Genomic DNA, 19608 nt, shown 5'->3' on the forward strand with positions numbered 1-19608 from the left:
CTGGTCATTTCTGCCTCAGAGCTGGGGTGCTGGCGTACTGTGTCTGTCTGACTTTCTCTCCCAATCTCACATCCCCTGTCTCCAACAGGGCAGCAGCGCCAGGCAAGAAGGGGTAAAAAGCTCTTTATTTGAAACTCCAGGGTGGGGAGGGCATTGGTCTCTCACCAGAGGCCCCCACAGTCCAGTTTCCCTACAGTTCATAGCCAGCCCCCGCCACACAGTCCAGCTGTGCCCTACTGGCGGGTGGGTCAGACCTGCAGGTTGACAAAGGGTGCAAAGCCGGCCATGTCCTGCAGCAGCACCAGGGCCTGATGCAGTGGCGGCTCCACGTCGATGTCCACGCCGCGCTTCCGCAAGCGGCTCAGGCTGGGCTCGGCCACATGGTGGCAGTGCCGCACCCGCAGTGAGCGCAGCGCTGGGCAGTACTCGGCCAGTGTCCTGGGGGAGGAGGGGGGTGAGGCTAGGGGCATGGAGTCGTTAGTCAAGCCCCTGTCTCCCTCCAACTCGGGGCATACATTTTCCCTCCATGCAGGAGGGAGGGGGCCTGGGTTGGGGTCATACACTCAATGCCTCCAGTGAACCGGAGACTTCCTGTCTCTTAAAGAGGGAACCTGCTGCTCGGCTCCACCTGGGATTGCAAGGTTCTCCACTTGTTGAAGAAAAGCCAGAAATCTGACTTTGTATGTGAAATCTCCCAATGTGTAAATAGCGATTCAAAGAGTTTTTAAACTGTGGGCTTTCTGGTCTAGGCAATTCTAGAGGCCTTTCCTGTTCAGAATCGGGGTGCCGTGGTAGCAGAAAGATCCAGAAACCCCAGTTCTGCCTTTTGGCAACTACAGCCCACGCCTACACCCAGAGGCTAAGTGTTGCCTCCTCCCATCCCACCGACCCCAGGCCCAGGCACCTGACGCCGTCGCTTCCGACGCGGAGGCAGCCGGTTAGGTCGAGGTGCTCGAGTTCTGGGCAGTTCCGAGCCAATTCCTGGACAGCGGTGTCCCCCACATTGGCATTGACCGCCAGCGAGAGGCTGCGGAGGCCCGCGCCGCGCCTCTGCGCCAGGTACACGATGGCCTCATCCTTGAGCTGACGGCAGGCGGTGAGGTCCAGTTCCTCAAGGGCCGGACAGCGGTCGGCAAGGCCCCGCAGCGCCAGCCCGTCTACCCAGTCACAGTGTGCGAGCGACAGGCGCTGCAGGCGGGGGCAGCCCTCGGCTAGCGCCCCCAGCGCGCGGCGGCTCAGTTGCCCGCAGCCTGCCAGCGCCACACTCCGCAGCTGCGGATTCCGTGCCAGCACCGGCACCAGATCCTCGTCCGACAGCCATTCGTGACACGGCGCCAGCGCCAGCTCCTGCAGCCCCTCGGCGTCCCGCAGCAGCCAGGCCAATGCAGCCCGCGGGATCTGCGGACCCACCTGCGGGTGGGGAGGCACCTCGACTCTCAGCTGATCCCGGGGGCCGGGCAGGCGCTGCCTATCCGGCCCTGAGTTCTTTCCCGGCAACAGCCTGCCCTCGGGGCTTGCCACCTGCCCTCCCAGGAGAGACCCCACGCGCCCTCTGAGTTGATACCCAGTACTCGCCCTTTGAGAATACTTCCCGCTGGATAGATCGCTTCCCGGCCATTCCTGGAGGCCCAAGGGGGTCCGGAAGGGTAAACAGCCGGGTTGGGAGCTGGGCTGGGGGCGGGGTGGGGGCGGTACCCAGACGGGGGCGGGGCTGCAGCCCCTGGCTCACCTGAGCGGCGTCAAATCGGCGAAGCCCCGCCAGGTGCAGCTGCACTAGTGCCCGGAAGGCCCGGCTGACGCGCTGCAGCCGGAGCAGCTGGCGCAGCGGCACCAGGCTCAGGACATGTGGGAGCAGCACGTCTTCCCAGGGCAGGTCCAGGAGCCTGCGGGTAAAGGGGCGTTGGCGGCGGCGGCCCCGGGCCGCTGTTACCTGCTAGTCCGCCTCCGTTGTGCTCCTGCGCCCCGCCTCCTAAAAGCGGCCCCCAAACCGGCCCTGGTTCAGCTTCGCTCCCCGAGATCCTTCTCTCTGTCGGCCCCTCCGGTGCTCGGTACCTGACGGCTCCCGGCTCTTGCTCCCCTCCGGACGGCTCCATTGGTGGCTCCATCGGCTGTCTATTGCGCGTGCGCAATAAGGTCTTCTCGCTTTGGCCTTTGAGCAGCCGCAGCGAACCCGCCTCCTTGGGCTGTAGGGACAGACCAATTCAATCGAGTGTCGTCTCACTGAGGATCCTATCTGAAAGCGTTCAGGATGGATCCCGAAACTGAGGGCGGAACAGACCGGTGGTGTAACATCAGAGCTCTCCTCAGCTACATGGCCTGAGACCTGAAGCTGGAAAACGTGATGGTGCTGCAGAGACTGGCTTCTTTTTTCGTCTTGGGCCAGTGGCCGCCTCTGAGTGAAGTGGTGATGGGAAGGGCAGGCAAAGCCAAATACGGAAGGGGCGGAGCCAGGACTCCAAGTTCGGGTCCTACCCTATGCCCTCTGGTCGCTTTTAGCGACTTTGAAAAAGGGGAGAAATTATTCCACCTCTGTCTGGCACGTAGTAGGTGCCCAATAATTGGAGAATGAATTGAATGGGCGAAGCTAGAGTTTTCTTTTCTTCATCAAGCCAACTTGCCAAAACCTCCCATTTGTGGTTAATTTTGAAGTACAGGACTATGCAGCCCCTTCCATTCCCGGATGATTTGGAGTGGGTTTACACCTTGGGGAGAGAGATGTAGGGGGCGCTGAGAAGGACTATATCTTCGGCTGGGTCCCTTTCCTTTTCCCAGGAGGTTTACAGTCCTGAGAAGAATTAGTGCTCAGCTCAGCCCGCCGGGAGTACTGCTTCTCAGTTGGCCTGGGGGCTTAGTTGTGGGATATGGGGCCGGCCCACCCTGGGGCAGTGACGCCCCCGAGCTCTAGGCTCAGACTCGGGGCTGCTCTCTCATCGCGTCCCCAGGTCCTAGTTCCAGGGTCGGCTCCGAGGAACCCCCGGAGCAGTGCCTTTCCCATCAACCACTGGTGGGGAGGGTGTGAAAAACGCCGAGGGCTAACCCTGTCGCTGAGAGCTGCCCCCCTACCCCCCAGGAGGGTTGCCCTCTCCCTTCGCGCAATCGCCTCACCTGCCTCTTCATAGCGAAAACTACTTTCCGTTCATGATCTCATCAGGGGTTCGGGCGCTTCACTTTAAAGATGAAGCCGAGGCCCTGGAGAGTCGGCGCCTTGTCCAGGGTCAAGCGAGTCGGGATAGAGAACTCAGGCCTCCTGGTTTTCCCAGAATCCCTTCCAAACTCCCCCATCCCCCAATGCAGCGAGAAGGGAAAAGCTATTCGCCGGGAAGGATCAAAGAGGGTCAACTTGGGTGAGGGAATTGCTCCCTCTTCTTCAGCCAGCTTGGGGAGGGAGTAGCTGGGAGGGCCGACCTCTGCTAAGGTAGAACCACAGGGCCGCGCACCACTTCGGGCCGCGCGCCTCCTCCCCCTCCCCATTTTGTTTGAGCCTTTGCGCCTGCGCAGTGCGACAAATCTGGCGCTGTCCCCTTCAGCACCACGCGGAGCCCGCGCCGCCCCTCCCCGCGGTGAGCCCCGCGCGCCCCCGCCTCGCACGTCCTCGCGCCCCCTGGCCGCCCGAACAGACCCCTTCTTCCTTCCGAGGTCACCACTTGCCTGCCCTGGCATTCCCAAGGAAAGCAGTTGCCATAATAGCTCTAGCGGCGCCTTCTTAAAATACCTGGGCCCTCTTCTACCTTGGCTAAGGGCACAAAGGTTGCCTGTCCCCCACTTCCTCCAGTCCCACTTCATCCCGTCTAACCTCTTACCCCGAGTCGGGCAGTAGACCTAACAGGCAGCAAACAAGTTCTTTCTGAAGTCCGACTAACATCCCTCCTGCTGCATCCTGGGCGAGTGGTTAGGGTTGGGTCTCCTGGGTCCGAGACTGAGAACCCCAGAGGGTTTGAGGTGGCGTTCCCTAGATCTCTCTTCCATATGTTGGTCTCCTGGGTTTAGGGGGCGGGTCTGGTCGACACCTATACCGTGTGCTTGGCGCGGCCGCGTGCTGGTGGGGGCGGGAGTGCGTGTGGCATGTAACAGGTCATGTGGCAACCTCCTCGGGACACGCGTGGGGTCTGGAGCGGGACAGGCGTGTGCAGCTGGGTCCTGCATGTGCCTCAAGGGGCGGTGGACGAGAGGGACGTGGACACGATTGGGGTGGGGCACGTGAGGGTCTGGGGAACAGAACCGGGGGTTCCCTACGTCCTCCCCCTTGTCAGGGGCGGGTCTCAGGTTGGCGGGAGAGCCCAGCAGGGATCTAGCGTCGAGAAGGAGGGGCAGCCTTCGGGGCTCAGGGCCCCAGGAGAGGGCGAGGGGGTGGGTGGGGGGATTAGCTCTGCTTGAGACGCGCGTAGGGGGGGAAGGGGAGGGACTGAGAGGCGGGCGGGCCTGGAGCAAGCGGGAGCAAGCGGGAGCCGCGCTGCCTTCACAGCTAAGCTGGGCCCAGCCTCTCCCCTGCCTCTCCTCGGCCCCAGCTCCTGGCGAGCAGCGGTGAGTACTGAGGCGGCTTGAGCCCGGGCTGCACTGAGGAGGAGGTGGGCCCCGACTGAGCTTCAGGAACCTGCCTGGCAGGGTTGCTGCTCCTGACTTCTGCCCCTACCCTGCATTGCCACCAGAAGCCCCTTTTACCCCTTTATGGTCCCACCTGGGCTGGACAAGATCTGTCATACCCCTGGGGGGCAGAGGGGAGAGGGGTCTGGTGCAGCCTTCCCCCAGAGACCAATGACTGGTGGGGGTTGGGGGAGAGGGTGTGTGCCTCTGCTTGAGTATGTATGTGAGTATGCATCTGTATTTGTGTGTGATTGTGACCAGTAGGTCTCTGTGAGTGTCTGATATGCCTGTGTCTCTGTGTGTATTGGAGAATGAGGGCCCCTGTGTATATCTGGGTATCTCTTTGTGTGTTCCCGTTTGATGACAGTGTGTGTGTAAAACAAGCATGTGCTTTTCCATTACACGCATTTTTTGTTATGACTGTGAGAGTGTATGAGGGTGTGTCTTTGAGCAGTGTGTGTGTGTGTGCCTGTGTCTATGTGTGCTGGAGAGTGTTGCCTATGAATGTGTTTAACTGTGTACTGACATTATTTGTCTTTATGTACATGTGTGTTCATGAATGTGTGTACCTGGGTGGAGAACAAGAATGTCCCTTTCCCATTCAGCATGGATGTATTAGGGGTAGGGGCCTCTGTTTAGGGGCTTCCCCTTCACCCTATGCCTCTCAGCCCCTCATGGTCCCTATATAACCCTCGCCCTGCCATCCCTCCTTCTCCTTCCAGGGGTCCTGAGTTCTATCTCCCTGAGTGAGGGGCCTCCATGAAAGGGACTATGGGGGGATCCCTGGCTGTATGGATGGTGATGGTTAGCTGAGACTCCTGGTTCAGAGGATGGGGTAACAGCCTTCCCCTTCCCCCACCAGAAGTAACTCCAAAATGCCACAATGACTCTAGGCTCCCTCAACTTTTGAAATAGTTGAGGTGATGCTCAGGGCCCCTCCCAGGGTGATGCTCAGAGCCCCCAGGCAGAAGGAGAGGAGTCAAGGGCTTGTTGAGGGTACAATTCTTTTCTCCCCAGGCCTCCATGGAACTAGCCCAAGCAACAGGCCTGATTACCCCCAGGGGTGGGATCAATGATGCCAGATTCCCAGGGTGGGCTAGGCCCCTGGTGCTCAGCTGCTCCAGCCAGCTTTTCCCTCCCTATCTCTGCTCTCCTGCCCATCCAACTCCCTGGCAGTTCACTCCCTGCACCCCTTCCTCTTTTGCAGGCCTGTCTGAAGAGCATGCTGCCCCCTCACTCCCCGCCTGGCCTCGCCATCCCTGCCCCCCCAGCCTGACCCCCGGCCCCAGCATGGCCCAGGGTGCCATGCGCTTCTGCTCGGAAGGCGACTGTGCCATCTCCCCACCACGATGCCCACGCCGGTGGCTCCCCGAAGGCCCGGTGCCCCAGAGTCCCCCGGCCAGCATGTATGGCAGCACAGGCTCCCTGCTACGGCGGGTGGCAGGTCCAGGTCCCCGAGGCCTGGAACTGGGACGTGTGACGGCACCCTGTACACCCCTGCGTGGCCCCCCCTCACCCCGTGTTGCTCCTTCACCCTGGGCACCCTCTTCACCCACTGGGCAGCCCCCACCAGGGGCCCAGAGCTCTGTGGTCATATTCCGTTTTGTGGAGAAGGCCAGTGTGAGGCCACTGAATGGGCTACCTTCTCCTGGAGGCTTGAGTCGGAGCTGGGACCTGGGTGGGGTCTCTCCTCCCAGGCCCACCCCAGCCCTTGGGCCTGGCTCCAATCGGAAGTTGCGGCTGGAGGCATCCACATCAGACCCGCTCCCAGCAGGAAGAGGCTCAGCCCTGCCTGGCAGCCAGGGCCTTTCACATGGTCCACCAGGCCAACCTCAGGTTGGGGCAGATGGCCTTTACTCCTCTCTCCCCAATGGACTGGGGGGCCACTCTGAGCACCTGGCCACGCTATTCCGAGGAGCTGCTGACACTGGACTCCTGAACCAGGTATGTCGTGACCTCCCTGGAACCCCAGAGTCCCAGCAAAGGGGCGAGGCTTGGCCCCTTGGCGATATTGGGCCTGTTGGCAGTTCACTCTGAATTCGTCAGTCTATCCTAAATTTGTCTCTTTCTTGCCCTCTGTGTTTGTCCCTGTGTCTCTGCACCTCTTTCTTGGTCCCTGTGTGTTTTTCTTTCTGTGTTTCTGGTTTCTATCCTATTTCTGTGTCTCTGTATGTCTGACTTTATCTTTGGGTGCCTGTGTCTCTCTCTTCCTCCTTGCCTTAGGGGGACACCTGGTTCTCCCCCCGGGAAGTCTCTTCTCATGCCCAGAGAATTGCTCGAGCCAAATGGGAGTTCTTCTATGGCTCCTTGGACCCCCCCAGCTCAGGTAAGGTCTGAACCTGAGGCCAGGGGAACAGGGCCAGCCTTCTGCACAGCAGCTGAGGTGGGGTAGGGAGCCTTCCTTTAAACCTCCCCACTCCTTTCCTGGGCTCGTGAGTCAGCTAATGCCTCTCCAGGCCTCAGTCTTTCCTTCTGTGTTATGATGGGGGGTTGCGGGATGGTGGCTGGGTTGGGCCCCTGGAGGGAGGGGATGACAGGATATCAGGGTCATTCCTTGGAGTAGAAAAGACTGGTCTCCCTCAGGCCCCTCAAATTTGTTTGATAAGAACTTGATTTGAAATGAGCTCCACTGGCACCAGGAATAAGCTGAGTTTGTAGCAGGAGAAATGGTGGCTAGACAGTGAAAGAACTTCCTGCCAATATGAGGCAGTGGGGGAGAGTTCCTTCCTAGAACAGAATCAGGACAGGGAGCTGACCTGGATAACCTCCTGACCGGGATGCCTATGCATACTGCAGGTGCTAAGCCCCCAGAGCAGGCCCCCCCATCTCCACCTGGGGTGGGCTCAGGGCAGGGCTCTGGGGTGGCTGTGGGGCGAGCAGCCAAGTACTCCGAGACGGACCTGGACACAGTGCCCCTGAGGTGCTACCGCGAGACCGACATCGATGAGGTGCTGGCTGAGCGGGAGGAGGCTGACTCAGCCATCGAGAGTCAGCCCAGCTCTGAGGGCCCACCTGGCACTGCCCGCCCACCTGCCCCACGTCCAAGCCCATGCCTTGGCCCTCATTCCAGCCTGGGCAGTGGTAATGAGGACGAGGATGAGGCAGGTGGGGAAGAGGATGTGGACGACGAGGTGTTTGAGGCCTCAGAGGGGGCCCGGTGAGTGGGGGAGTGGGAGAGGAAAGTGACTTGCTCCTTCCCACTGGCCCAGAGGCCGAGCTGGGTCAGAGGGACTAGAAGGGAGACGAGAAGCTGGGAGGGTCAGGACCAAGCTGGTGGTGCTGACAGGGTGGTGTAGCAGGAGAATCTGGACAGGGGCCTGAGGCCTGGCAGAATAGTGGGGGGGGGGGGGGGCGGTATCAGCAGGAACCCAGGAGGGTAGGGGGCAACCTGGATAGAGGAGGAAAGTGGTAGTAGTGAGGAAGAAGGGGCAGGGTGAGAGGCCAGAGGCCAGAATCAAGCCTGGAGGGGTGGGAACATCAATCTGGGTCCTGGATCCCGGTGGGAGAGTGGGGAGTGTGGGGGCTTTCCTCTCCCTCTCACACCCATTGCAGCTTGGAGCCTCATCTTCTTCTCCTAAGATGTTGCCAGAAATAGAAATGGGATGGCAGGAGGGGAGAGGATCAGGGAGAAGGAGGAGAAAGGGAGATTAGCGGGGAGGGAGAGAGGAAGGGGATTGGGTGCTGGGAAGAGTTTGTGCTGGGTTGCCACAGGCGCACTGAATAGCTTGGCGAACGCTGTGGTGGGGCCTCTTACCCAGGTGGCTCTTTTTAGGGGAGGTGGGGGCCTGTGAAAAGGAGATGATAATCCCCTTCACAGAGTCGGTATGAAAGTTCAATGAAATGCCACCCAAGAGTTGTTCCCTGTGCACCTGATCAGAGATTCTCCCTGCCCCTGCAGGCCAGGCACCCGAATGCCTCACCCTGGGCCTCTCAAATCGCCTGTGCCCTTTCTACCTGGGACCAGCCCCTCGGCTGATGGGCCTGACTCTTTCAGTTGTGTATTTGAAGCCATCTTGGAGTCACATCGGGCCAAGGGCACCTCCTACACCAGCCTTGCCTCGCTGGAAGCCCTGGCCTCACCTGGCCCAACCCAGAGCCCCTTCTTCACCTTTGAGCTGCCTCCCCAACCCCCTGCCCCCCGGCCTGACCCACCTGCTCCTGCCCCACTTGCCCCTCTCGATCCGGATTCTGGTACCAGCTCTGCTGCCGATGGGCCTTGGACACAGAGAGGGGAGGAAGAGGAGGCAGAGGCTGGAGCCAAGCAAGCCCCCGGGAGGGAGCCCCCTAGTCCCTGCCGCTCAGAGGACAGCTTTGGGCTGGGGGCGGCACCCCTGGGCAGGTGAGTGATTCCTTTGGAACATTCTGGGAATGTCTGCTCCAAGGGCCAGAGCCTGAGTGCGACGATGTAGTTGATATTCCTGACCCTGGATAGGGTGATTAGGGGATGCTGGTGCCTGTTTTCCCATTTGGAGGACTACTTCCATTGGCCGTGAGGGGGAGCCCCTCACAGCCTGCCCCCTTCGTCTCAGATCCAGTGACTTGAGAAACCATGATTCAGGACTGAAGGGTCCCCCAAGAGCACCCTCCTTTCTCTCCAGGAGGGCCCTTCCCTCCCCAGACAGAGCCTCTAACCTGCTTAGAAGTCTCGTGACCTTAGCCCCACCCAGCCTGGAGGCTTCTCCCAAAGATGCAGCCCCCAGCTCTCCCACTGCCTCCCTCCCATGTTGCCTCCCCTTCCAAGCAGGAGTCTCTCACCCTTCTCCAGGAAGTGCTTTCACCAGTCTAACCTTTCTGCTCTCCCCTCTGCTGGCTACCCTTTCTGTCATGGAAGCCATAGCAACAGAAGGGGGTGGCCAAGGAGACAGGGTTGCTTAGCAACCAGGAGTTTCCGGCCTCTGTCTCTGGGGTGACAGGTGGCTTTGCGAATAGAGCAGCTGGGGTGGGAAGGGAAGGGGAGGAGGAGACAAGGGATGAGGGGATACAGTCTGACCCCCAATTCCCTCTACCCCAGAGCCTACTTCTTTGCGAGTAGAAGAGAAGGACTAAGGGAGAGGTTCCTCTCCCTAAAAGGCCAGAGGAGGAAAGACAAAGGAGTGTGAAGGTGTCCCTGCTGCCCTCAAATCTTTGTTTGACCTTCCACTGTTCCTCCCTGGGAGCCTATCTATCCCACCTTTGCCCATATTTTCAGAGATAGAGGACTATGTTTTGAGTAGGGCCAGTGTGGGGACAGGGAATCTACGTCTAGTAGCAAACTAAGGGAGCTTTAGGGAAGCAGCCAGAACGCCCATAGCAGCAAGATGGATGTGGGTTAGATTTGAGGCAGGACTTCCAGAGAGAGGTGGTAATGATGGAGCTAGCTGGTGGAGGGAACCTGCACAATCTCTTCCTCTGGAGAAAAGAAAACTGCCTTCCCCACGTCCCAGTCTCCCCTTCTCTGTCTTCCGGTCTGGAGGCATAGGAAGAATCTGGATGACCCCCAGAGGGCATGCCCCACCTCTGAGCTGGTGTTCTACCCTGGCAGTGAACCACCCCTGAGCCAGCTGGTGTCTGACTCAGACTCAGAGCTGGACAGCACAGAGCGGCTGGCCCTGGGAAGCACAGATACCTTGTCCAATGGGCAGAAAGCAGACCTGGAGGCTGCGCAGCGCCTAGCTAAGAGGCTCTACCGACTAGACGGCTTCAGGAAGGCTGACGTGGCCAGGCACCTCGGCAAGAAGTACAGCCACTGGGGTGGGATTGAGAATGGGGGGAGAGGGGATGCATCTTATGGGCAGTACCTCCACATCCCCTCTATCTAATGCTCCCAGGTGTCTAGGTAACCCTCACCTGGCCCCCTGATACTTCCCCTTGAGACTCCACCTGTCTCTCTGCCCTGCCCACAGCAATGACTTCAGCAAACTTGTGGCTGGCGAGTACCTCAAGTTCTTTGTTTTCACGGGCATGACTCTGGACCAAGCTCTCAGGTGGGTGTTGAGCCCTTTGAGGGCAGCCCCCTCTCTCCAGGCCTGGTGTGCCTGGCCTCAGCTATGCCTCCTCTGAGCCCCTGTGCCTCCCCTAAGCTGCCCTGATGTCACCCTTCCCAAGCTGGCTGGGCATGGTCAAGAGCTGGGGCTGCCTGGTAAGGAGACCTTGGATGGGGTGACATGCTCCCTCTCCCCCTCTCCCCAGGGTGTTTCTGAAGGAGCTGGCCTTAATGGGTGAGACCCAGGAACGGGAGCGTGTGCTGGCCCACTTCTCCCAGAGATACTTCCAGTGCAATCCTGGAGCCCTGTCCTCAGAGGGTGAGGAGGCCGGGGGCAGGGTTTTCCCGGCTGGTTACTGAGGCAAACGGCACTGCGTGTGTGCATAGCAGCATGAGTGTGTGTGCAGGAGTGAATGAATGCACAAGCTTGCAGGCATGTGAGCATTTCTGTGTGCAGGCAGTGCTGACATGGCTGTGGAACTTTCCATGTGGGCAGGCATATTGCTAGAGTCCAGTGTGTGCTGTGAAGAGGCAAGCAGCAGGTGTGTTTGCATGTCATCGTTCACATACATGTACAAGACAGTGCTTGGCCCGAGTGGGGATTCTGTTTGGCTGCACTGGTCTGCATAACTGTGTGAGGCCCACCTGCTTGTATTTAGCACATAGACATAGAGGCATGTGGGTGTCGGGGGCAAGCAGTGGGCAGCCCCCAGCACCTTAGGGAGCTGGGGAGGGTGACCAGAGAAGAGAGAGAGGTTCCTTCTGAGGGATCTGCTGGAAAAGAAAGGTCTTTGCTTGGGATCAGGGTGTCACTAATGGGGTTCAGGACTTACAAAAATATGATTGTGGGCCAAAGGGCGTCCTGAAAATGGGCAAGGGATGAACTGGAAGTTGGGGAAGACAGCTGTGGGAAGAGTCCCTGGGAGATGGCCAAGACTGAACATCAATTCTCCCCTAGACGGTGCGCACACGCTGACCTGCGCCCTCATGCTACTCAACACAGATCTCCACGGCCACGTGAGTGGGGGGCTGGAGGGAGGTAGCCTGGAAAACAGACCTGGTCCAGAGACTTCGAGGCCTGGGAGGCTAAGGGTCTCGCCAAGCTCACAGGTCTCTGTGCCCTCCCTTAGAACATCGGGAAGCGCATGACCTGCGGAGACTTCATCGGGAACTTGGAGGGCCTCAACGAAGGCGGCGACTTCCCCAGGGAGCTGCTCAAGGTGGGGGGCGGGGCAGGGTAGAGGTTGCTGGAGGGGAGGGTTAGGGGACCTGTCAGCTGCATTGGAGGGAGGTGAGGTGAGGGGCCTACCAGCCGCCAGCTCCTGCCGCGGGAGCCTGGGCTTGGTGACTCAGCCTGGGGACCGCCCCCTCCCCCCAGCCCCGACACGTAGGCTCTCCTCTCCCGGAACATGCGCACTAGCGTGCAGTCGCGGCCACGCGCAGCGGGGGAGGGGAGACGGATGTCGAAAACACGTGATCAGGCAGCCCTGGACTCTGCTTTTGCCTTTATCAGGGGACCTCCTCCTGTGTTCACTGAGGATGGGAGGGGGTCCCTGCAGGGGGCGGGGTCACACAGATACACCACTTCCTTCCTCCCCTCCACCTCCTGCCCCAGGTTATAAAGCCACAAAAGCCTCCCTGGTACCGCTGCGCTGGAGGAACTCGGAGGTAGAGGGACAGGAGAGGGACGATGGCTTTTCCAAGGTCTCGCAGCGAGTTAGCGCCAAGCTGGGACTAGATACAGCGCTTCTGGCTCCCTTGTGGGCAGGTCCCGCGCCCAGGGGTCAGCACTTGAGGGGTTAGCTATACAGAGGCTGGGTGGAGAATGGGGCGCCCCGGTCCCATGGGTTCACTCATTTCCCTGGTCCGGTGGTGTTTCATCCAGGGAGGCCTGGACTCACTTGAAACCCCTAGGGTTGGCAGGGTTTCTGGGCCACCAGATACATGTGACTGCGCAGGAGTGTCCTTGGGCCTGTTTGTGAGCATGGGGTGTGTTGGGCTTCTGAGTTTACGAATGTCTCTGGGGGGGGGGGGTCCATTATGAGTTGGGGGTCATTGAGATGGGGTGATGCCTGAGGTGAGTTGTGTATGTATGATTTAGGGTGTTGGTGAATCAAGGGGGTTTGTCTGACTTGGGGTGTGTTTGTGCTTTAGGGCTTATGATTTAGCGTGTGTGTCTGAGATGGGGTGTAGGTTCGGTGTTTATGTATGTTGGGGTGTACATCTACGAATTGGCTGTCTGATTTATTACATGTGTCCATGAGTCGGGGGTGTATGTGAGTTAAAGACTATAAATTTTGAGATGTGCATCCGAATTTATAGTGTGAGTTGAGGTGAATGTGAATTGGTGCATCTAGCTAGTGGGATGTGTCTGTAAACTGGGATTTGAGTACGTGAGTTGGGGTATATACACGGGCATTTGAGGTAGCTAAGGGTCGTTGGGTTGGATGAGGCCACTGTGATTCCGTGGCTGCCTCCATCCTGTGTCACCTTTATGCCTCGCGGCCCCTCCTGGCTTGGTAAAAAAGGGCCGCAGAGTGGCGTTCCGACCTCGCCCCTCTCTCTCCCGCCAACCCTGACGAGCCAGGAGGGAGTTCCAGACCCTGCGGGGTCTGCCCACCTCCACAGCCCCAGGCGTAAGGGCTCCGAGCGAGCGCAACCTCCCAGCATTCCCAAAGCAGCCCACCCCCACGCAAGTGCCCCACTGGCCTTCCCAGGCCCCTCCCCCGTGGCGGCCGCGCTGCGGGCCCCCCTCTCGGTCGGACGCCTCCAATTTGCGCCGTCCCCGCCCCCAGCCCTCGCCCTCCCCTCCCCATCGGCGCCCCCCCTCCCGCTCTCGCCGAGCTGCAGAGCAGACAGCGCCGCCGCCGCCGCGCGCTTCGTGCGTCGGTGGGAGCCGGGCCGGGCTCGCGCCGGGCCGGGCCGGGCCGCTCGCGCCGGCTGTCGGGGGAGCCGTCCGCGGGCCGTCGGGGGCCGAGGGCGGGCGGGGGCATGGCCGGGGGCCACGGCGCGCCGGCCGGGCCAGCATGATCGGCGTCAACAGCATCCACAGCAGCGCCGGGCGGCTGCGCTCGCGCTCGCTGTGCTCCGTGCGCTACGGGCGCACCCACCGCGGCGCGGAGACTCTGTGCTACGGCTGGCCGCAGCGCTCGCGCAGTCTCAAGCCCGTGCTCTACACGGACCTGGTGGTCAGCCGCCTGCAGAGCCGCAAGAAGAAAAAGGCGGTGAGGGCGTTGGGGCCGCGGCCCACGCCGGGCTGGGGGGGCGACCGAGGGAGTTGCCGAGGGCGGCTCAGCTGAGGGGGTGGCTTGAGGGCGGCACTGAAGGCGGCATGAGCCGAGGAGGACATCGGTGGGGCTGAGGGGGGAGCCCAGCAGGGACAGAGCCGATGGGTAGCCAGGGGTGGGCATGGACTTGAGGGGGAAGGGCACAGACCCTCGGATCAAAGTGGGCATTTCAAACCAAGGGGTCTTTGGGTCTTCTAGATGGGAGTATGACATGGGGCTCAACAATGGGGTTTAGGACTTTCAACGAAGACCTGGTTGTGGGCCAAAGAGGGTCTTGAGAGGGGGCAGACAGAGGATGAACTGGAAGGCTGGAGACAGGGACTGCAGGTGGGACCTCAGTGGCCACTTCAGCCTCCTGGCCAGAGAGTTGGAGACTGAGGGTTTAGGGTCTGAGCTCTGCTGGGTTTGGGCTGGGTGTGTGCTGGGAGGGCTGTGTGTGTATAAGCCTGGGTTGTGCTGTGTGGGGGATGGATGTTGTGGGGTGTACCCACCCCCAGACAGGGTGTGCTTATCTGGGATGCTTGGCTAGCCTTGTGGCTGGGCATGGCCGTGGGCAGTGAGAGAGTCAGAGAGTGTGATGTGTTGGAGGGGTGCTGTGTCCCATCGCGGAGAAGGTACCGACGTCACCACTGCACCCAGCTCACACGCAGGCAGCATCACACGCCACACGCTTAGCCCAACACGCACATGCCGGGGACACACCCACTCACAGACAGGCTGGCAGAATCGCCCCCACAGTGGGAGGCACTGGTGTAGCCCCATGTTGTAGGCCACTCCTAAGAGTCCCCTATGCCACTCCTGGAGCCCCTTCTCTCCTCTGAGACCACCCCAAGGCCCCCACAGGTACTCCAGGCCAAATATACAGAGGCGAAGTGACTGGTTTAGGAGCACACAGGGACTTTAGGGTGTGCAGCGTTTGAAAGCTAAAACTACTGCCTTTTAGACTAGTGCTCACTCCCTAGTAACATGAAGTATGGGAGTGGGCAGGGGGTTGGACCACCCTGGCATTTGGCTTGATGGGGCTGTCTGGGTTAGGGGAAGCTCTCAGCTTGTCTTGGGGTTGGGAGCCATGAGAGTGTGTTCTCTATTAGCCAAGGAAGGAGGTGACAGGGTGAGTCCCTGTTCCTAGGCCTCAGTTTCCCCATATACTCTGTGTGGGTTTATCCTGTGGAAAAAGGCCAGAGCACACTGTTGGGGAAAGAGCTTCTTGGGCTGCTCTTTTCCATTCCCTCTAGGGTGGTTCTTCCACCCAGGATCTGAACAGGATGACCCTTAACAATAGCAATAACATTAAAGATAATAATAGCAGCTGCCATTTACTATGTCAGGATGCCCTGCGCTGATTGCTTGCCCTACGTTAAACACTTATTACCACGTTTGTTCTCCCCATGGCTCCTTGCCCAAAGTCATGCAGTTAAAATGGCAGAGCTGGGCCCGGGTCCTAATCCTCTGTTCCAGAGCCTGTGTTCTTGGTCGTTACACCCTGCTGCCTCCCTCTCCCCAGCACAGTTCTGTCTCCTCCCCCAAGTTGGGAGGGAGGGCTCTAACTCTGGCATTGGGGTACATGATGCACTGCCCCCACAGGATTGACCCAAACCTCCCTGATTTGTTCCTCCCTTCCCAGGCCCTGTACAGCTCCATCAAGAATGAAAAGTTGCAGTGGGCCATGTGAGTCTTGGGGCTGTGAGGAGGGGTGGGGATGGACTGTGGGGAGGGGTCTGCCTGGAGAAACCAAGAGTGTGAGGTAGGCCCTGTGAATCCTGGGGCCACGGGGCAGGAGGTGGGTGAGGCCGCAAGAGGCAGTGAGGCTACCTCACTTCCTTCTTTGGAGATGCCTGCCTGTACTCGGGCTTCTGTGTCTTGTCTCTAGCTGGGTTGTTATGACAAGCTGGGTTGGGGTGGGTGGCCACTGTCAGCTGGCCGGGGAGGAGGGTGTGGAAACAAAAAGGGGAGGTCCCTTGGCAACCCAAGTGGGAAAGCAGAAGTCTCTGGAGGTAGGGCCCTAACCAGTAGTGCAAGAGCCCCCTCTCGGGTCCTAGGGAGCCCAGGGTGTCACAGAACAAAGGACTACATTGTCTACTCTTGGCAGCCTCAGTGGAAAGAGAGACTCAGAGTAAGTCTTGGAAGAGGCTGAGGGAAGAGGTCCAGTTTTAGCCTGGGATCCTCCAGTCTGAGGGTAGAGCCCTCACCTAAATGGTCAATAGATCACTCCTATTTGCTGGTATCTGCTGAGAGTCCAGTCACTGCTCAGTTTAGCTGGGAGCTCCCAGTCCGCAGGAGGGAAGACCTCAGAGGAGGCAGAGCTCAGGCTTGGGGTGCAGGGAGAGATCAGCGAAGGCTTCCTGGAGGATTGGGACTTGGGGCAAGCCTTGAAGGAGGGGGGAAGTATTTGTTTGGGGAAAGAGAGAAGCTGATATTTGGGAGACAAGTATGTGGTGGCTGAAATGAGTGTAGGGTGGGGAGACCAAGAGGCGGCGGGCCTGGCTGGAATGGAGAGTAGAAGGAGAAAGAGACAGCGTTGGCAGGGATGTAGCATAGGCTCCATGTGGGAGGCAACAGGGAGCTACTGCAGGTTTCTGAGTGAGGGAGTGACAAGACAGATGATATGTTTAGATGGCATCTGACCGAGCCTGCAGACCAGGATGTACCAGGGGACCACTAGGAAGCTACTTCTACCACCATTTAGCCAACGAGCCATGAGCAAAGCTTGGTGCTAGGTGTGGTTGAGACAGCTGAGTCAGACATGTGTCTGCCCTAGTGGAACAGGGTGTGAGGGCTGGGGATGTGTGTGCAGAAATGGAGAGGCTGGGGCAGGTTACATGTGAGGTGAGGAAGGGATAGGCCTGGCCCTACCCTTGGGAGCTCCAGTCTGAGGGAGGTGACATGCTGCCTCCCAAGTCCTGATCTGAGCAGGGAAGCTTCAGCTATACCCTGGGGAGACCTGGTCTGAAGCGGCAGATAGGGCTCTGGGAGCCTCAGGTTGACGGGAGCCACACCCTACAAGAGGAGCAGTTCCCCACCCCCATCTCCATCACCACTGGAGGAGCCTTCCTGGGTGGAGGCCAGGACTGAAGGGGGGGTTGTGGCTCCACAGCCAGCCCCCTCTGAGGTGATCACACCTGCAGAGACGAGGAGGAGCTGAGACGCTCTCTGTCTGAGTTGGCCGACCCCAACCCCAAGGTCATCAAGAGGGTCAGCGGGGGCAGTGGCAGCGGCTCCAGCCCTTTCCTGGACCTGACTCCTGAGCCTGGGGCTGCAGTCTACAAGCACGGGGCCCTGGTGCGAAAGGTGCACGCAGACCCTGACTGCAGGAAGAGTACGTGGCTGGGTGGGAGGGTCTGGGGGATGGTTGGGAGTAGGCCTGAGTCAGGCTCCCCTGACCTGTCTTCCTCCTCGCAGCACCTCGGGGCAAGCGGGGCTGGAAGAGCTTCCACGGAATCCTCAAGGGCATGATCCTCTACCTGCAGAAGGTGCGGGGACAGCCCAAGGGGTTGGGGCTGAGCTGGCTCAGGGGAGTGCGGGGGGGGCTGGGCTGGGCCAGGCTGGGACTGCAGCCAGGACAAGATGGGCACCCCCCAGGAGGAGTACCAGCCCGGGAAGGCGCTATCAGAGGCAGAACTTAAGAACGCCATCAGCATCCACCACGCGCTGGCCACACGTGCCAGCGACTACAGCAAGAGGCCCCATGTCTTCTATCTACGCACAGCTGACTGGCGGGTCTTCCTCTTCCAGGCCCCGTGAGTTTTCCTCTTCCTGCCAATCCCAGACCCCTTCACCCTACTCTCAACCTGTTCCCCTCCCTTGTCCCTGGATTGCCTCATTCCTTCTCAGGCCATACCCTGAGCCAGGACTAGCATCCCTGGACAGGAACCCTCGGCCCAGGTCCCAAATGGCTGTGTTGTCTCCCCAGGAGCCTGGAGCAGATGCAGTCCTGGATCACTCGCATCAATGTGGTGGCTGCCATGTTCTCTGCACCCCCCTTCCCAGCTGCTGTTAGTTCCCAGAAGAAGTTCAGCCGCCCTCTGCTGCCCAGTGCTGCCACTCGCCTCTCCCAGGTACCCACCCCCCCAGCTCTGTCTACTTGGTGCCAGTGGGATGGAGGGGGGCAGACTGCACTCAAGGCTGCAGTGTACGATTACCTAGATGCCCACTACACCAGGACGCTGGTCATGGGGGTGAGCAGAGGCTGTAATCCAGTCTCCACTCCACTTGCCAAGCTGTTAACCCAGACACGGTGCTTTGTTCGCCCAAAGAAAGGGACACCTTTTTAAAAAACTTACACAAAGGCACTGTATTTGCTAGTGATCCTGACCAGCTACCCCTGGCCTCTAGGAGGAGCAGGTGCGGACTCACGAGGCCAAGCTGAGGGCCATGGCAAGTGAGCTGCGGGAGCACCGGGCTGCCCAACTAGGCAAGAAGGCCCGGGGCAAGGAGGCTGAGGAGCAGCGGCACAAGGAGGCCTACCTGGAGTTTGAGGTGAGCCTCCCTGCCTGGGCATCTCTTGGCTCCTTTCTCCATCAGTGGGACCTCTGCATCTCCACACACAGCTCAGACTAGTGGTTAAGGACACAGATTCTAAGAGTGGGACCAGCTGGGTGACCTTGGGCAGGTTGCTTAATCCCTCTGACCCTCAGTTTCCTCTTCTGTGGGACAGGGGTAACATTCCATTTCCACCAGGGTAACGAAGTGAGATGCTGTCTGTCAAGTGCTTGGCTTTCTCAACTCTGGTAAAGGCTCAGAAACATTAGCTGTTACAATTGGCAGTCTTGAGAGAGCCCAGAGAGGGTCACCGACTTACCAGGGGATCATGTCACAGTTCTTGGGGGCTTTTGGGGCTTCAGAGGTAGGCAAGAACCTACTATCACCTAATCCTCTTTGGCCTCCCTCCCTGGTCTAGATGGGGGTGGGAGGGACAGAGAGTGGAGAGCAGGCTCCCAGCCCTGACCCTCTGCCTCAGAAATCCCGCTATGGCACATACGCAACGCTGCTTCGGGTCAAGCTGAAGGCGGGCAGTGAAGAGCTGGATGCGGTAGAGGCAGCACTGGCCCAGGCTGGGAGCACGGAGGATGGACTCCCCCCACCTCATTCCAGTCCTTCCCTGCAGCCCAACACCTCCAGCCAGCCCCGGGCTCAGTGTCATGGCTCAGAGGCTCGAGCAGGCGCAGGCAGCGGACGGTGGAAGCCCTGAGTCGGGGGTGGGTGTGTAGGGGGGTGGTGCCCATTGGGTACCTGCATGACATGGCCCCGCCTAAGCCCGGGCCGGCCTCGGGCCACCCATGAGGGCCCCTTGGCTCAGGGCCCGACCGCGCCGGACGCGGTGTCCGGGGCAGGGCAGGGCTAGGCCATGGGCCTCGGGAGCCTAGGCTAAGGGCCCCTCTGAGATCCCCTTTTTGTGATAATGTTTTGCACTTTTTCGTATGGGGGGCTGGGGCGGGAGGGGCCAGGGCTCCTGGACTTTTGATGCTTTTTTTCTTTTGTGGGGGAGGCCTGACCTTTCTGCTTTCTGCTGAGACCACTCCCACCCCTGACACCAGCAATCTCCCTCCATCCTGGGGCCTGGCTCAGACAGAGGCCAGGAGTTGGGGCTAGCTGGTTTTCCCTCCTTCCTCCCTGAGGGCTCACCCTCTCTCTTTCCAGAGGCAGAGGAAGGGTGTCCATGCCGAGGCCCCCATACACAGGCTGGGGGCAGCATGGCCTTGCTTTCCCTCCTTCAGTGGGCCCTGCCCTTGTACAGCCTCCACTCCCATTAAAACTGCTCTGGACTTGCTGGCTGGGCCT

At 59.8% G+C, this 19608-nt stretch overlaps 2 protein-coding genes across 17 annotated transcripts; one reads left to right on the plus strand and one right to left on the minus strand.

Moving 5' to 3' along the window:
* Positions 1-107: 107 nt before the first annotated feature.
* Positions 108-9432, minus strand: FBXL15 (F-box and leucine rich repeat protein 15). Of its 8 annotated transcripts, none has more exons than XM_070558145.1 (6): positions 9337-9407; positions 3106-3204; positions 2053-2183; positions 1730-1883; positions 905-1410; positions 108-438 (listed from the first exon to the last, which is right to left on the minus strand). In XM_070558145.1, the coding sequence occupies exons 2-6, from the start codon at positions 3115-3117 to the stop codon at positions 249-251; spliced, it is 993 nt and encodes a 330-aa protein (XP_070414246.1). In that variant the 5' UTR covers positions 3118-3204; positions 9337-9407; the 3' UTR covers positions 108-248. The 8 variants fall into 8 exon arrangements, with proteins under 8 accessions (XP_070414246.1, XP_070414240.1, XP_008529191.1 ...); XM_070558139.1 differs by lacking the exon at positions 9337-9407 and adding an exon at positions 8734-8799; XM_008530969.2 differs by lacking the exon at positions 9337-9407 and adding an exon at positions 3801-4031.
* Positions 3476-19597, plus strand: PSD (pleckstrin and Sec7 domain containing). Of its 9 annotated transcripts, XM_070558013.1 has the most exons (19): positions 3505-3560; positions 4463-4521; positions 5304-5416; positions 5789-6525; positions 6805-6907; positions 7378-7738; positions 8480-8920; positions 10103-10297; positions 10464-10544; positions 10750-10862; positions 11502-11560; positions 11674-11763; positions 15455-15498; positions 16956-17146; positions 17230-17300; positions 17410-17567; positions 17741-17885; positions 18163-18306; positions 18788-19597. In XM_070558013.1, the coding sequence occupies exons 4-19, from the start codon at positions 5872-5874 to the stop codon at positions 19016-19018; spliced, it is 3081 nt and encodes a 1026-aa protein (XP_070414114.1). In that variant the 5' UTR covers positions 3505-3560; positions 4463-4521; positions 5304-5416; positions 5789-5871; the 3' UTR covers positions 19019-19597. The 9 variants fall into 9 exon arrangements, 4 of the variants coding, with proteins under 4 accessions (XP_070414100.1, XP_070414114.1, XP_070414112.1 ...); XM_070557999.1 differs by lacking the exon at positions 5304-5416 and having other exon boundaries at positions 3476-3560; XR_011522339.1 differs by lacking the exon at positions 5304-5416 and having other exon boundaries at positions 3513-3560; positions 18133-18306.
* Positions 19598-19608: the final 11 nt, after the last annotated feature.

This window comes from Equus przewalskii, chromosome 1, assembly GCF_037783145.1.
Source record: "Equus przewalskii isolate Varuska chromosome 1, EquPr2, whole genome shotgun sequence".
Lineage (NCBI taxonomy): Eukaryota > Metazoa > Chordata > Mammalia > Perissodactyla > Equidae > Equus > Equus przewalskii.

What these genes read in the sequence shown, in the direction of transcription:
- FBXL15 (XM_070558145.1), bottom strand. An exon ending in CAAGAGCCGGGAGCCGTCAG is followed by an intron (nt 1,884 to 2,052) that starts GTACCGAGCACC and finishes CTTTACCCGCAG; the next exon opens with GCTCCTGGACCTGCCCTGGG. An exon ending in GCCGATTTGACGCCGCTCAG is followed by an intron (nt 1,411 to 1,729) that starts GTGAGCCAGGGG and finishes CCCCACCCGCAG; the next exon opens with GTGGGTCCGCAGATCCCGCG.
- PSD (XM_070557999.1), top strand. Translation starts at nt 5,872, where the DNA reads ATGGCCCAGGGTGCCATGCGCTTCTGCTCGGAAGGCGACTGTGCCATC. An exon ending in GCCAGGCACCTCGGCAAGAA is followed by an intron (nt 10,298 to 10,463) that starts GTACAGCCACTG and finishes CCCTGCCCACAG; the next exon opens with CAATGACTTCAGCAAACTTG. An exon ending in GAAAAGTTGCAGTGGGCCAT is followed by an intron (nt 15,499 to 16,955) that starts GTGAGTCTTGGG and finishes TCACACCTGCAG; the next exon opens with AGACGAGGAGGAGCTGAGAC.